Source organism: Phascolarctos cinereus, unplaced genomic scaffold, assembly GCF_003287225.1.
Source record: "Phascolarctos cinereus isolate Bilbo 61053 unplaced genomic scaffold, phaCin_HiC Scaffold_4;HRSCAF=312, whole genome shotgun sequence".
NCBI lineage: Eukaryota > Metazoa > Chordata > Mammalia > Diprotodontia > Phascolarctidae > Phascolarctos > Phascolarctos cinereus.
The window spans coordinates 174,196,115-174,209,867 of record NW_027555847.1 but is presented as its reverse complement, the minus strand read 5'-3'; the positions used below and the strand labels follow the sequence as shown (position 1 = coordinate 174,209,867).

Below are 13,753 nucleotides of genomic sequence, written 5' to 3'. Positions count from 1 at the left end.
TAGAGTTAACAGGGAATCACTGATGACATTTGAGTAGTGGGGTGACCTGTTCAGCCCTTTATTTTAGGTTTACCAATTTACAATTGTGTGAAGGATGGATTAATGAAGAATTACTTTCTACTGGAAGTAGGGAGACAAATCAGGACACATTAGTCTTTGTAAGAGGTGATGAGGGCCTGAACTAGAAACTCTAACTCATGTATATAAACTCATCACTGTTAAAATGAGCATGTATACAGAGAACATTTAAATTGTAAATTGCTATATCAGTGTAAGTTACTATTTTTTCTTATCATTCTTCCACCAGACCTGCTCTTATTCCTAAATTCATATAACTGGCTAAAGGTACCATTATTTGCTGGTCACTCAGGATAATGGAACTTCAAAGTGAAGGAGGTGCTGTAGCCCAATCTATATATACATCATCAGGAATCACGTTCACACCACCACCAAGAAACAATCATATGGCCTCTTCAAGACCTCTAATGATGTGGAACCTACTACATCCTGAGGAAAGTCTTTCTACTCTTACATGCTTAAATAGTTTTTCTTATATCAAGTTAAGAACTGCTTTTCTGTAACTTTCACTTTATCTGTCTTTTCTAGAATTTTTTTTATAGATTCTTCCCATTCATTTTCCCCCATAAAAATTGAGGCATTTGCCTGCTGTTAGTCCCATGGCACCTCTCCCATTTGTTCTTTGTGATTATTATTCACATATCATCAACAAGGGGCTTGGCAATCACATTTGCCATTTTTTCAATACTCCAAGATGTAGTTCATCTGAGTCTGGTGACTTGAACTTAAGGAAGATATGTAAATACACCTTACTTTTGGAGGAGTTTCAATTCCCCTTTTCTTAATTACTTTTCTTCTAATCTTTCCAAACTGAAGATTATTTTCTTTAATACATAAAATAGAAGTAAAAGAAGAATTGAGTAGCTTTATTTTTTATAAGTTAAATTTAGAAGAGGAAGATGTTTTCAAAAATAATTGTCATGTAAAAACAGGATATCAAAAAGATGCATTTTTATATTTAAAAATGTATATGTTATATTCTCAGCTGGAATAGTAATAGCATTTTACTTTGTAAATAACAAAATCAACATCAAAAAAGATCATGCTATTTTATAGTGGACAATGGTGCACTTAAATTTTTTTTGGATCTATGTTTTTTAAATTAAAAAAAATTTTTTTTTGGATCTATGTTAAAAACACATTGACAGAGGTAGTATATGGAAACCTTGTGAGATTCGAAAAAGATGTTCATGATAACTGAGGGTCATAATAATTCTTTATTTCTTTTTTTGGCTAGGCAGTGGGGTTAAGTGACTTGCCCAGAGTCACACAGCTAGTAAGTGTTATCTGTCTGGGGTCACATTTGAACTCAGGTCCTCCTGACTCCAGGGTTGGTGCTCTATCCACTGTCCCACCTAGCTGCCCCATAACTCTTTATTTCTGAAAATGCCATTCTCCACTGAAAATTTTATAGTTTGGGCAGAACAAGACATGATGAACTATTTTTGCAAGTGTATAAGAGTTATACTGTATTGAAGTGTCCTAGAATGTCGTATGCATTCTGTTATATACATGATTGAGTTGATAAAGAAACATAATTTGAAGGTAAGACTCTATTGGAGTCAGCTAGGTGGTACAGTGGATAGAGTGCTGGGCCTGAAGTCAGGAAGACTCATCTTCCTGAGTTCAAATCTGGCCTCAGCCACTTACTAGCTATGTGAACTTGGGAAGTCATTTAATCTTCTTTGCCTCAGTTTCCTCATCTGTAAAATGAAGTGGCAAAGGAAATGGCAAACCACTCTAGTACCTCTGCCAAGAAAACCCCAAATAGGGTCACAAAGAGTTGAACGTGACTAAACAACTGAAGCTTTATCTTTGTTTCAGTATGTTTTCATACAGCCACCCCTAAATTCAATGACTTCTTTGATTTAAAATGTTTTAAGTTCATGTAATTTCTTAGAAACAAAGATAGGAGTCTCAGAGACTCACTTTGAGATATAACATCAAATATCTATTTAATTGTCAAAGTTTATCCTTGGTTTCCCGCTTAACCAATCTGCCAAATTCAGGCCTAATCCCAAATTTTTATTTCTAAGCCACAGATACACAGGATCCAGTACAGTATCACACCAATATTCTCTGTTTTCTGAGGACCCCACACGCCCTAGGGGAGGGACTTAAACTCACTCCAGAATTAGACCAACTGGTTTGCTGCTATTGGCTTTTATAGGCTAGCTTGTCTGCCTTCATGGAGCGGGGCATCCGTTGCAGAGGACGTGCTCTTTCTACAGGGTCACAGCTGTTACTCATTCTCTTACATACTTCCCCACAAGTGTGACTTTCATAACCTGCTAGTGATTCTGATTATTTTCTGTCACACAAATGAATGTCTGTGAAGGGGAGAGACATTTTTGCTCCGTAAGCCTACTGTCACTGGCATTCAGAATCACCTTTCACTGCTCCCTCTCCCTCAACATCCATATTCAATCAGTCTCTGAAGGCTGACAGGGAATAAAGAAGTGTGTGGGGTCTAGCTCCATCTCTGACACTGAGCTTAGCTGTGTGATGGTGGATATATCACTCAGCCTATTTCAGCTTCTGTTTCCTCATCTGTAAAATGGGGGTAATTACCTTTGTACTACCTTCCTTACAGATGAGGCTTAGAACTTTGTAAACTGCTAAGCAGTATAAAAATGTAGGCTATAATTATTATCCTCACACATTTTTCAATGCCTCTTTTATTTTCACAACAACCACCCTAGTTTAAGCCTTTAATAATAATAACAGCTTACGTTTATATGGCATTTTAAGGCTTACAAAGTGATTTACAAATATTGTCTCCTTTGATTCTCACAGTGACCCTGTGAGGTAGCTAGTAGAAATATCACTATTCCTCCTTTTAAAGATGGAGAATTAGAATATTAGAGAATTTAAGTGTCTTGTTTCTGTTCAGAGAACTATTAAATATACAGCAGTGGTTTTCAAAGTGTAGTCTGTGAAAAGATAATAATACGAAGATATTATCTGCCTACTAAAATACTCCTCCCTTTTCCAACTACATATTTGTGAGACTGGATTTTCTTCATATACTTCACTACAACCAAAACAATCTAACACAACAGAGTACAACTGAGTACAAAAACAGATGTAAGAAACTAGCTGTCTTCTACATAACAGAGCTTTACAAAAATATTTTAAAAATATCATTCTCATTTTCTTTTATTTAGAAAATAGTTATTTTCATAAAAATATCTCATTTATGTTAATGTGTTATTTAAGAGGAATGAATCAAAATGTAAAATTATCCATTTTAATATCTAATATGGTAAATGTTGATAAAAATAACCCACATAAGCAAAAGCTGATCCTTTAATAATTTTTAAGAATATAAAGGAGTCCTGAGACCAAATAAACCATAAAGGTTAGTTGTTATTTTGAAAATATACCCAATATCAACACCCAACTCCAATGTCACATCCTCTACCTCAACCATAATATCACATTTACCACATATTGTACTTAACTACAATGTATTGAAGTATCTGTGCATGTGCCTTGTGTCAACTAATAAACTGCAAGCACTCTGAGGGCCAGGACCCTGTCATGTATATATTTGTATTTTCCCAAATGCCAAATATATTCTATACGTTTATATCCCTTTCTCACAGTCTTTTGGAGCATAGTAGGTGATCAATAAATGCTTGTTGAATGAATGAGTGAATGAAACCTTTAAACTGAAGGTCTTCTTCTCCCTTATATCCCTCAGGATTATCTGCACCCTCCAAGCTCTACTTAATTCACCTGTTTGGGAAATAGCTTCTATAAATAAGCAGTTTCTGTTTCATGAATGATTTACTCTTCATATTTACACTACTTTGGTCTTGTCTCTAAGCTACCACAGGTTAGGTTGCTTAGGAATTTGAATTTAGTTAGTATTCAAATCCTTAGCCACCAAGCTCCTAGTACGAAAGGGAAATCCCCTCTATGAAAAACCTCAGAACATAATGCACTATTTGATATATTTAGCTGCTGTTGTTACATTTGCTAGTGGCAACTTGACAAGACTTTTCCTGTCCATTCTTACTGTTTTTTTTTAATAGTTCTTTAGTTTTTTGGGATACTGATACAGATGGCTCAAAGGTGCTTCCAAAATGAATATTTTGACAATTTGCTGTATGCTTGCAAACCCTGTTACCTTCGATGTTCCAACACACCTCCTCTGGTGTGTCAGAGTTATTGTAATGCAAGTAAGTGACGGGATATTTCTCTTGCATTTATTTATTAGCTTGCTGTGCAGATTCTGTATTTGTTCCAATACATAAGGAAGATGGCGACATTTTCTAAATAATATATGATAACAGATTGCAATGATTAAAACATCGACAGAAATTATTCAAAACAGAACTGAATGCATTTATTCAATCTTATCAGCACAATGTAGTTTATCAATTATTCAAATAGAAGGTTGGTTATTTAGGTTATAGAAAGTCAGTACTGATCAAGAAGAGAAATTTGACAAATTATGTTATATTTAAATGGTGTTTGTATTTTGTCTTGTCTTCATTATATCTGCTATTGTCTATTGATAAAGGTACTACCAGTTCCCTGAAAATCACAGATGTGAGTCTTTGGATCTGCGTAGGTGTGGGAATAATTTCATCTTTGACAATTTTCTTGCTAATACTTATCCTGAAGAAAATGAGCCCTGAGAGATCAAAGGATGAATTGGAAAATACAGGTATAAAGTGTGATGAATTTGATTTTAAATCTTTGAAACCTATCTTCATGGGATGACAGTTGTAACTTTGAATTTTTTCTTATTTGTGTGTGCGGAACTTTAATATCTAAGTCATAAATCTTTTGAGTGCATTGGTGAATGAGTTAATTAGTTCAAATTCTGCAGAACTTTAATTTCTACTATGTTCATTATGATGTTGACAGTACCCATGCCTTCCCCCCAAATCTTTCCATAAGGTATGACTATCAAAGAACAAAAGTGTTTTTCAGGAAACCAGTATCTTTGGCAAAAGTTGGCAGACTGATTAATGCTAACTAAGGGAAATTGCCAGCCCTACCTCTCACTATAGGAAAACTGTATCTGGTTGCATCCATGGACATATCTTTAATACAAATTTGAGTGATTCACTTGAATGAAAGTACTTAAGTCTTCACTGAGAAAGAATGCTCAAGTCAAATCTTTTAAGCATCAAGACTCCTTAGGGGTCTAAGGTTTTCTAGTGAAGGACTGGCAACAGAGTATTCATTGTCTCACATAAGAATTCTTCATGAAAGAAAAATTAAGGCTTAGATTTCCATACCACCTCTGTCCATGACCTTATCCCCAAACATGTCAGTCAGTTTCCCAACTTTTCTATTTAGTGCCTAATTTGTAAAACTATCCATATATTTATTTATAATAGAACTAGGAAAGTGAGACATCTGTTCCACTTCTTTTACTTTCATTGCCCAGAGGTCTTTCAGACAGGTGGGGTACAGTGTTTTATGACTTTTTTTTTTAATTTTAAAGATAGAATTACTCCATGGAAATGTTATGGAAAGTATTAAGACTTTTCTTCCCACGTGTATAATATAAACATAATGGAGACTTTCATTACATTCTCGATTCAGACTCCTTAAAAAAAATCCATTAACTTAAACAGTGTAGACCAAAGGAATATTGACTTGTCTCTAGGTCCAAATTTTGAAGTCACCTATAGGGCACTCATGACACTGTGTAATGTATGGTCACAGAGGATTTTGTCCTTGTTAAAAGCTTAAGGTCTACTGTGCAAAGACCACTTTCTGGAGAGATGTGCCTCTCAGTGATAACACAAAGCCTTGGTGTTAAAGCCTATGACCTTCTATACTTAGATTTAAGGTAAAACTTTTAGAGTAACAGATAGATAATGCTATACTTGTTTATATCTTTGCAGAGCCAAAAGCCGAGCTACAGGAGATTGCTAAAGTTGTTCTTGATAGGAGTGAAAATGATGAAGCTGGAATTCTCCCTAGAAGCAGTACAACTATGACATATATAGTAGAAGAAAGCAAGCGTAAAGACTGTAATCTAGGCCAAGGAGTCATAGCCTCAGATATATCCTTCCCACTCCCAGCCATAGAAGAAGGAGCAACTGTTCTTGTCACCACAAAAACAAATGACTTTTGCAAGAGTTCACCAGGTTCCATGAATGACACTTTCATGGGGATATGGAAATCTATTTTCACAACATAATGACCCAGTTTGACTGGGACAGTACCACTTGCAAAGTTTATGTCAGTGAACTGAGTGATGCATCTCATCCCTTTATTATAGTTGCTGTTATCTGTCATCAATATAACGCTAAGTTGTTTTTCTTTTTAGAATCTCTTTCTTGATTTATTTCTCTGCCTTTTGGTTGGGAGACAACTATAAAAAAACTCCTCCATTTCACTATTTTATTCTCTGTTCACTAAGAAAAAGGAGTGATGTGTCAGTTCCAAAGTTGTTGTTTTTATATTTACTCAATATTCACCTACATAGTAGACAAATAAACTGACCATTTCAGGACAGGTTTAAAGTTTTATTCATTGCTAAAGGGAATGAGGGAGTGAAAAAATAGAAAATGCCTAAAGTCAATTATTCAACATTATATGAGGATAGAAATTTTTTTAAAAAGCTTTAGATGGAGAGTTCATACACACATTAATAAGGCAAAGTGAAAACAAATGAAAATACACTGAGGTTCAAGGGACTATTAGAATTATGGCAGCCCAGTTAAGATTGGTTTTTTTGTTTTGAGGTTTAGGATGTAGGGATCCTCTTTCTTTCATCTGTAGATCCCTTCATTTAGGAAAGCAGTTTTATCATACAATGAGAAGATGAAATCTTATATGGCAGCAAATGTTTTATTTATCCCACCTTTATGTTGTCTGCAATGAAGCAGAAATTGTCCACTGTGGTAATTCAACATATTTTCAAAGTAATTGTGAAAGTTTCCTGGCCAAGGAATTATCTATTAAAAGTGTTTCCTGACTTCCCCTCCCAGTGAATGCATTGGTAACATCTTTTGTTCTTGCAATTCATGTGTTGACGAATTTTACCTGTTATGTAAATATGAATTATGTAGCCCCTTCTCTGTTTCTGTGTCTGTGAAAATATTGAGATCACTGGGCTCTTCTTACATTATAAGAGGTGCTTTTCAGTCCTGGCTGAATTTGTTATAACAAGTAAGTTCAATATTATACGGGCTTTTCCCTGACAGTATCTTTGTAGTTTCTCGTAGGTGGACTGACCTGAAGGTAAAGAGGTGTGCTACTAGAAAAAGCTTTAGCTGGAATGAAGATTGGCTTGCTGACGGAGATCAACAGGTTGTTATAAGTTTTAGGAACTTTTTGATCTATGGCTTTCAGATTTCTTAAGTTCACATACCATAGGGCAAAAAATTCAACAACTTCAATCACTCCTGATTAATTACTTATGTAAAAGCAATAACATTGGAACAAATAGAAAAGATAGCGTTGCTTTTTATTAGATGCCAAAGATGTGCTCCGAAAAAGTGAACTATCACAAACAAGTAAATTGACAGAAATGTAAGTTTAAATATTACTAATGACCAGCTTGTGGACTTCTTGGTAGCCTTTTACAGACCTTGCTGAAGATAAGAGAGGGGTTTAGAAGATACAGGGTGGCTGGCTGACCACTCATGTTGAGCCTCTTACACTGGTTACACTGTCAAAGTGATTACCTCAGGTCACCTCTGGTACTCAGATCTATAAGCTCAGAAATTTAAAAAAAATTTTTTTTGGCAATTAGGGTTAAGTGACTTGCCCAGGGTCACACAGTTAGTAAGTGTCAAGTGTTTGGTCTGAGGCTGGACTTGAACTCAGGTCTTCCTGACTTCAGGGCCTATACTCTATCCACTGCCCAACCTAGCTGCCCCTAGGCTCAGGAATTTTATCAGCCTATTCAGGCTGTGAGGAGCTGTTTTTCCATTAAGCAAACTCAAAAGAGAAATGAGTTATAAACCAAAATAACAACTGGTTACTTTTGCTATTATTACCTAGAATGTTGCTTGGTAAATACGGAATCTAAGTGAAAGTCCTGCACTGGATTTAAAGGATGACAGATAAACAATTATATACATATATACATACATATGTATATATATATATATATACACACACACACATACATATACATATGTATATGTATATATTTGGAAGGGGCCTCAAAATACATCTAGTTCAACATATTTTATAGATGTAATATTCCTGCTAGGGTTACTTCTAAACTTGTATTCAAAGGTTAGGTATCTCTAGAGGATAGGTACTTGGGTTCATGGTAGTCTGTGTTTCTGCATTCCTATAATTATAGTTAACAAGCCTCCACTGGTAAGTTTACCTTTAACTCTCAACCACTAGACACAATTAACTCAAAGCAAAGACATTTACTAAGATGGCATCATTCATTTAGAAGCTTAACACCTTGTTGTCTTTGTTATTTGCCACATATTTTCTGTGATAACTTCAACTAGGCTGGATGGAAAACCACTGATCAGGGCCAGTTGGCCCCCATTACACAGATAAAGAAACTAAATGTTAGAGAGGTTAAGTGACTTACCCTAAGTTACACAGGTAGTAAGCATCAGGTAGTATGGTTTGATTTCCGGTCTTCTGCCATTGTCTTGAATAATTCACCTAAGATATTGTTTCACTATGGACAGAGCACACCTTTCTCTGAGCAGATATTTGTATCTATCAGATATGGTATTTCTCTCCCTTGGAGAATAGTGGATACATACTAGTGGTTCAATTCAATGAACATTCATTATTTGCTATGTGATTACTAGTGTGGATACAAAGATGAGAAGTCTCTCATTAAGGAACTTATGTTCTGCTTAGGGGTGGGATAGGAACCTGACAGATAAGAATGGTACAAGATAGGGTGTGATAAGGACAATGGAGGGATCCAAAGTGCTGTTCAAAAGTTTGAGGAGGGGGGCAGCTAAGTGGTTCAGTGAATAGAGTACTGGCCCGGAAGTCAGGAGGACCTGACTTCAAATCTGGCCTCAGATCAAACACTTAACACTACCTGTGTGTGACCCTGGATGAGTCACTTAAACCCCAATTGCCGAAATATTAAAAAAAAAGTTTGAGGAGGGGCAAAACACTGTTATTATTTCCAACGAATATTTCTCAATTCTTTATTTGTTGAGAGTTGGCCCTGACTGATGTGATTAATGCAGAAGTATTCTAATGCTGTAAGGCTAGAAGAAACAAAGCAACTAGAAAATACATATGCTACCGGCTTCTTGGAAGAGTTTGCATGTGGAAAAAAAATAGTTTAAAATGTACAAAGAAAGATAGGGAGATAATGACACATGAATCTGAGAGGTTATAAGCTAGGGGACCAGGTAGGTTTGGTGTGAAGAAAAGTAATATTGAGTAGAAAAACCCTAAAATTATTAAATAATGAGTGGAATAGAATACTAACAATTGCTATTTATAGTAATTTTTTCTCCATGGAGTTCAAAGTACTCTCTTTTTTATCTTACCTATTGCAGTACTCAACCTGTTTTCTTGGATTATAAGGCTGAAGCTTCAGTGAGAATGACAGAAAAATAACTGTCATTATCATCAGAAAATATTTAAGTGCCTGATTGTACATGACACCATGCTAGGCAATGGTCTTTCCCTCTGGAAGCTTAAAATCTGGCATAAAACCAGTATAATAAAGTATGAGGTTCTTCCCACTAGACTAGGGATTCTCAACCTTTTTTGCATGATGGATTCCTTTGGATATGGTGAAACTTATGGATCTCTTCTCAGAATAATGTTTTTAAATGCATAATAAAATATATAGTATCATAAAGGAAATTGGTATTTTTGAAATAAAGACGTAATTGTTTTCCCTATCAAGTTCGCTGACCTCCTGTAGTAGGCTAATGTATATTGGTTTTCATGGAAAATTTAGAATGAAGTCTATACTTAAGCAGTATAAAACAAAACTTTGGAGCAGGGTTCTTAATATTGGGGTCAATGAACCCCAGGGATCCATGGTTAGATTTTAGGGAATCTATAAACTCAGATGGGAAAAATTATATCTTTATTTTACTAACCTCTAAATGAAATCCAGAATTTCCTTCAATTATGCATATAAGAAACAAACATTATTCTGAGAAGGGATTCACTATCAATGGTGTCCATGATACAAAAAAAAGTTTAAGAACACCTACTTTAGAGGATACAATATTGTAATTCAATTCAATATAACAAATATTTATTAAATACCTTCTTCAGTACAAAGCAGGATATAAATGCCCTCATCATAAGCCAAGGATTCACAAGCTTGAGAAGCTCTATCTTGTTGGAGAATTAGGGCTGGCTTCATGAAGGAGGTAATATTTGAATTGAGCCTTGAAGTATAAGTAGCACTCTAATCAGCAGAAATTTAATGGTAGAGGCAAAGGGAATAGCATGAATAAAAATACACTTGCAGGAAACAGGGCATATTTGGGGAACAGATGGGAATCCAGTTTGGATGAAGCACAAAGTATATGTAAACGAGTAGTGTGAAGAATGTTTAGAAATATAGACTGCAGGGAGGACCATGAATGCTCACCTGACCAGGCTGGTTTTATTTTATGCCACCTGAATTTTTCGGGCAAGGAAACACAGCAAGGGTATGCTGATAAACGTTTAACAACCAATTCTCCAGGAAAAAAAAAAGTGTGCACAATATAAGTTTAAGTTTACTTTGTGTTATTAATGTTACCTATAACTCTACAAATCAACAAAACAATAAATCAAGTTTTGATTTGTAGCATCCACTTTGGGACTGCTCTAATTACTATGAAGTTTTTCTTTACATCAAGATAAATCCATCTCTGAAAATTCTAGTCACTTGTCTTAACTGTGTCCTTTAGGACCAAGCCAAAGAACTCTAATTTCTGTTCTACATGACAGTCCCTCAAATACTTGAAGATTGTTATTAAGTTCTCTTAAGTTTTTCTGCTTCAGGCTAACATTCCTATTTCCTCTATTGGTTCATCATATGACATATTATCTGGTCCTTTTGCCATTCTGGTTGCTGTCTTCTAAATTTTCTCCATCTATTTTGTATCACTGCTAAAATGTGGTGCACTGAATTAAACTCAATATTCCAGATACGGTCCAATCAGGGCAGGAACTCCTAATTCCTTTATCGCAGACACTAGGCCTCTCCGTGCTGTGTGGGATAAAATTAACTTTTTTGGTTTCAATATGACACTTGACTCATATTGAGCTAACAGTCCAGCTTACATATTTCAGATCTCTTTTCAGATGAAGTATCCATATTCCCTCCACCTTGTATTTGTGAAGTTATAGTTTCAAATCTAGTGTATAACTTTACATTATACTTATTTTCTTTCCATTAGATACAGCCTACTGTTAAGATTCTTTTGGATCTTGGCTTTGTTATCTGACATTTAGCTTTATTTCATCTTTGGATTCAACAAACATACACACACACACACACACACACACACACACATTGTATAAATTCATCTAAGTCATCGACCAAGATGTTGAATAAAGGAGAACCAAGGAAAGCATCCCTGGTGTGGGATGCTCCATTAGAGACATTGTGCCATTATTGGCTAATTGGGTGGTCTGGTATGACCACATTAATAAATTCCCAGTTCTCTTAATTCCTACTATCATCTAACCCAGCGGGAACCAGTAGAGATTTGTGATATTGCTTCAATTGGTCTACACCAAAAATTCTTTTATAGGGCCTTAGGCACTAAATTACTAATATATTTTTTCCTTTGTGACAACAAGCATATGCATGTTTGAAGCATTACAGTTTGTTTCTGTAAGTTTATTTTGTTTATTTCAAAAGCATCATGATTATGCAAACAACGATGTTGTTTCTTCAGTGATTATATAAAATTCTGATCACTTCTAACCAAGCACAATATGTTCTTGCAGTTTTTCAACCTGTTATCAAATTGTTTCCAAACTTCCATAAAGGTTTGATATTTTGAGTGCAAGCCCATTCTCGAAGGATGGTTAATTACCTGCAAGCCCTCATTAGCATTCTGTACCCTGCACCAGATTAGCTCCCTTATTCCTGTTACTCTGTAATCATATCTCATCAGCTGTGTAATCATGTTATCAAGATGTTATGAACATTTGAATTCTTGTAGTGCAAATGTCAGGCCATTTGAAAATCGCTGGGCAAGTGCATTTCAAGCCATCTTGAAACCGTTACAGATCATCACATTCTATAGAAACATGCCTTATAGAAATAAAGCTTTTTTCTGATTTAAATTTATCCTCTTCTTATGTTACCATTCTTCTCTCTGGTGGATTTTCAAATGAACTGGTAGGCAGCAGCAGTCATTCATTTTTGTCAAGTGGTTAGGTGGCTAAAAATGAAAAATTAATTTCTATCTCTTAGCAAAATAGCTTATAAAATTCTCCTACCATTTTTCACTACATATTTGTATGAGTGAGCATTTTAACTCGTTCTTGTTTTAAATAAAAATAAACTCAAAATGGAACCAGATTTAAGATTGTGTTTGTCTGGTACTGAGTCAAATACTGCAAATCTTTGTTCAAATAAAAAGTCCAACACTGAATTAAGTTTATACATGATTATTATATTATATTGTGTCACATTATATTGTTATACATCTTCCAAGTTCTAAGTTATTTTTGTAAAAATGTAATTTATATTAAACAAAATTTGTAAAATATATTATGAAGTCTTGCAGATAATTGGAAGTATATGAAGTCTTGTTGGATTACTTTTAATTCTTATAGAATGTTCTACACAAAATAGTAACAATTATATAGTTTTATAATTTAATATTCAGTAATTTCATAATTATGGATAGAACAAAATTTCGTATTTTATCTTATAATTATCTAATATAAAATTTATTTTGAGCTTTTAGGGGCAAAAGTTATCATTGTAGTTATTGTAAGTACTTAATGAATAAATGTAAAGGAAAAAGTAACATATTAAGTTACCCTAGGGATCACAACACATTTTTTTTTTGTTATTGAAAGGGGTTCATGGAACAAAAAATGTTGGGATCCACCGAATTGTATGACATCTTTCTACCTCGTACAAAAGGCTAGTTGGAGAAGCTTTGTCCGTGTTTTGTTGAAAGCTGGGAAATAACATGATCAGAGCTATGTTTCAGGAAGGTTATTCTGGTGGTGGCATGGAGAATATATTGGAACCTATTGTTTAAATATGTAGTAAAAACTGGAATTGTGAGATACCAGAACTTGGGAGCCTGACTAAAAGGCTATTATAATCATTTCATTGCCAAGAAAATCCCAAATGCGGTCACGGAAAGTCAGACACAACTGAAATGACTCAACAACAACAATAGGGAACAGATCTGGGAGACAATCATTTCAGCATTGGAACTGAAAAGTCTCTTCAATTGATTGAATATAGGAGGTAAAGAAGGACGGAATCAAAGATGACTAATGTGTTGAGCCTGATGATTGTGTGTGTGTGAGAGACACACAGAGAAAGAGAGACAGAGACATAGAGAGAGAGAAAGAGAGGATGAATACACTTGATAGAAAAAAGTCTCAGAAGAGAGGAGAGAATGGGATAAAGACCAAAGGTGGAAGGGTTATCCTTTGGCAAAAAGGAAGGATACTTGATCCTGAGAGAGAGAAAAAAAAAGAGGGAATATGTACAGAGGAATGAAGCTGAATCAATATTTTATAATGGCTTAGATCTCAA

At 34.9% G+C, this 13,753-nt stretch overlaps 1 protein-coding gene across 1 annotated transcript; it reads left to right on the top strand.

The window, feature by feature from the left end:
- Positions 1-4,012: 4,012 nt before the first annotated feature.
- TNFRSF17 (TNF receptor superfamily member 17) lies at positions 4,013-12,316 on the top strand. The gene is made up of 3 exons (XM_020978391.2): positions 4,013-4,265; positions 4,610-4,756; positions 5,952-12,316. Exons 1-3 carry the CDS (start codon positions 4,148-4,150, stop codon positions 6,248-6,250), a joined length of 564 nt encoding a protein of 187 aa, XP_020834050.1. The 5' UTR covers positions 4,013-4,147; the 3' UTR covers positions 6,251-12,316.
- Positions 12,317-13,753: the final 1,437 nt, after the last annotated feature.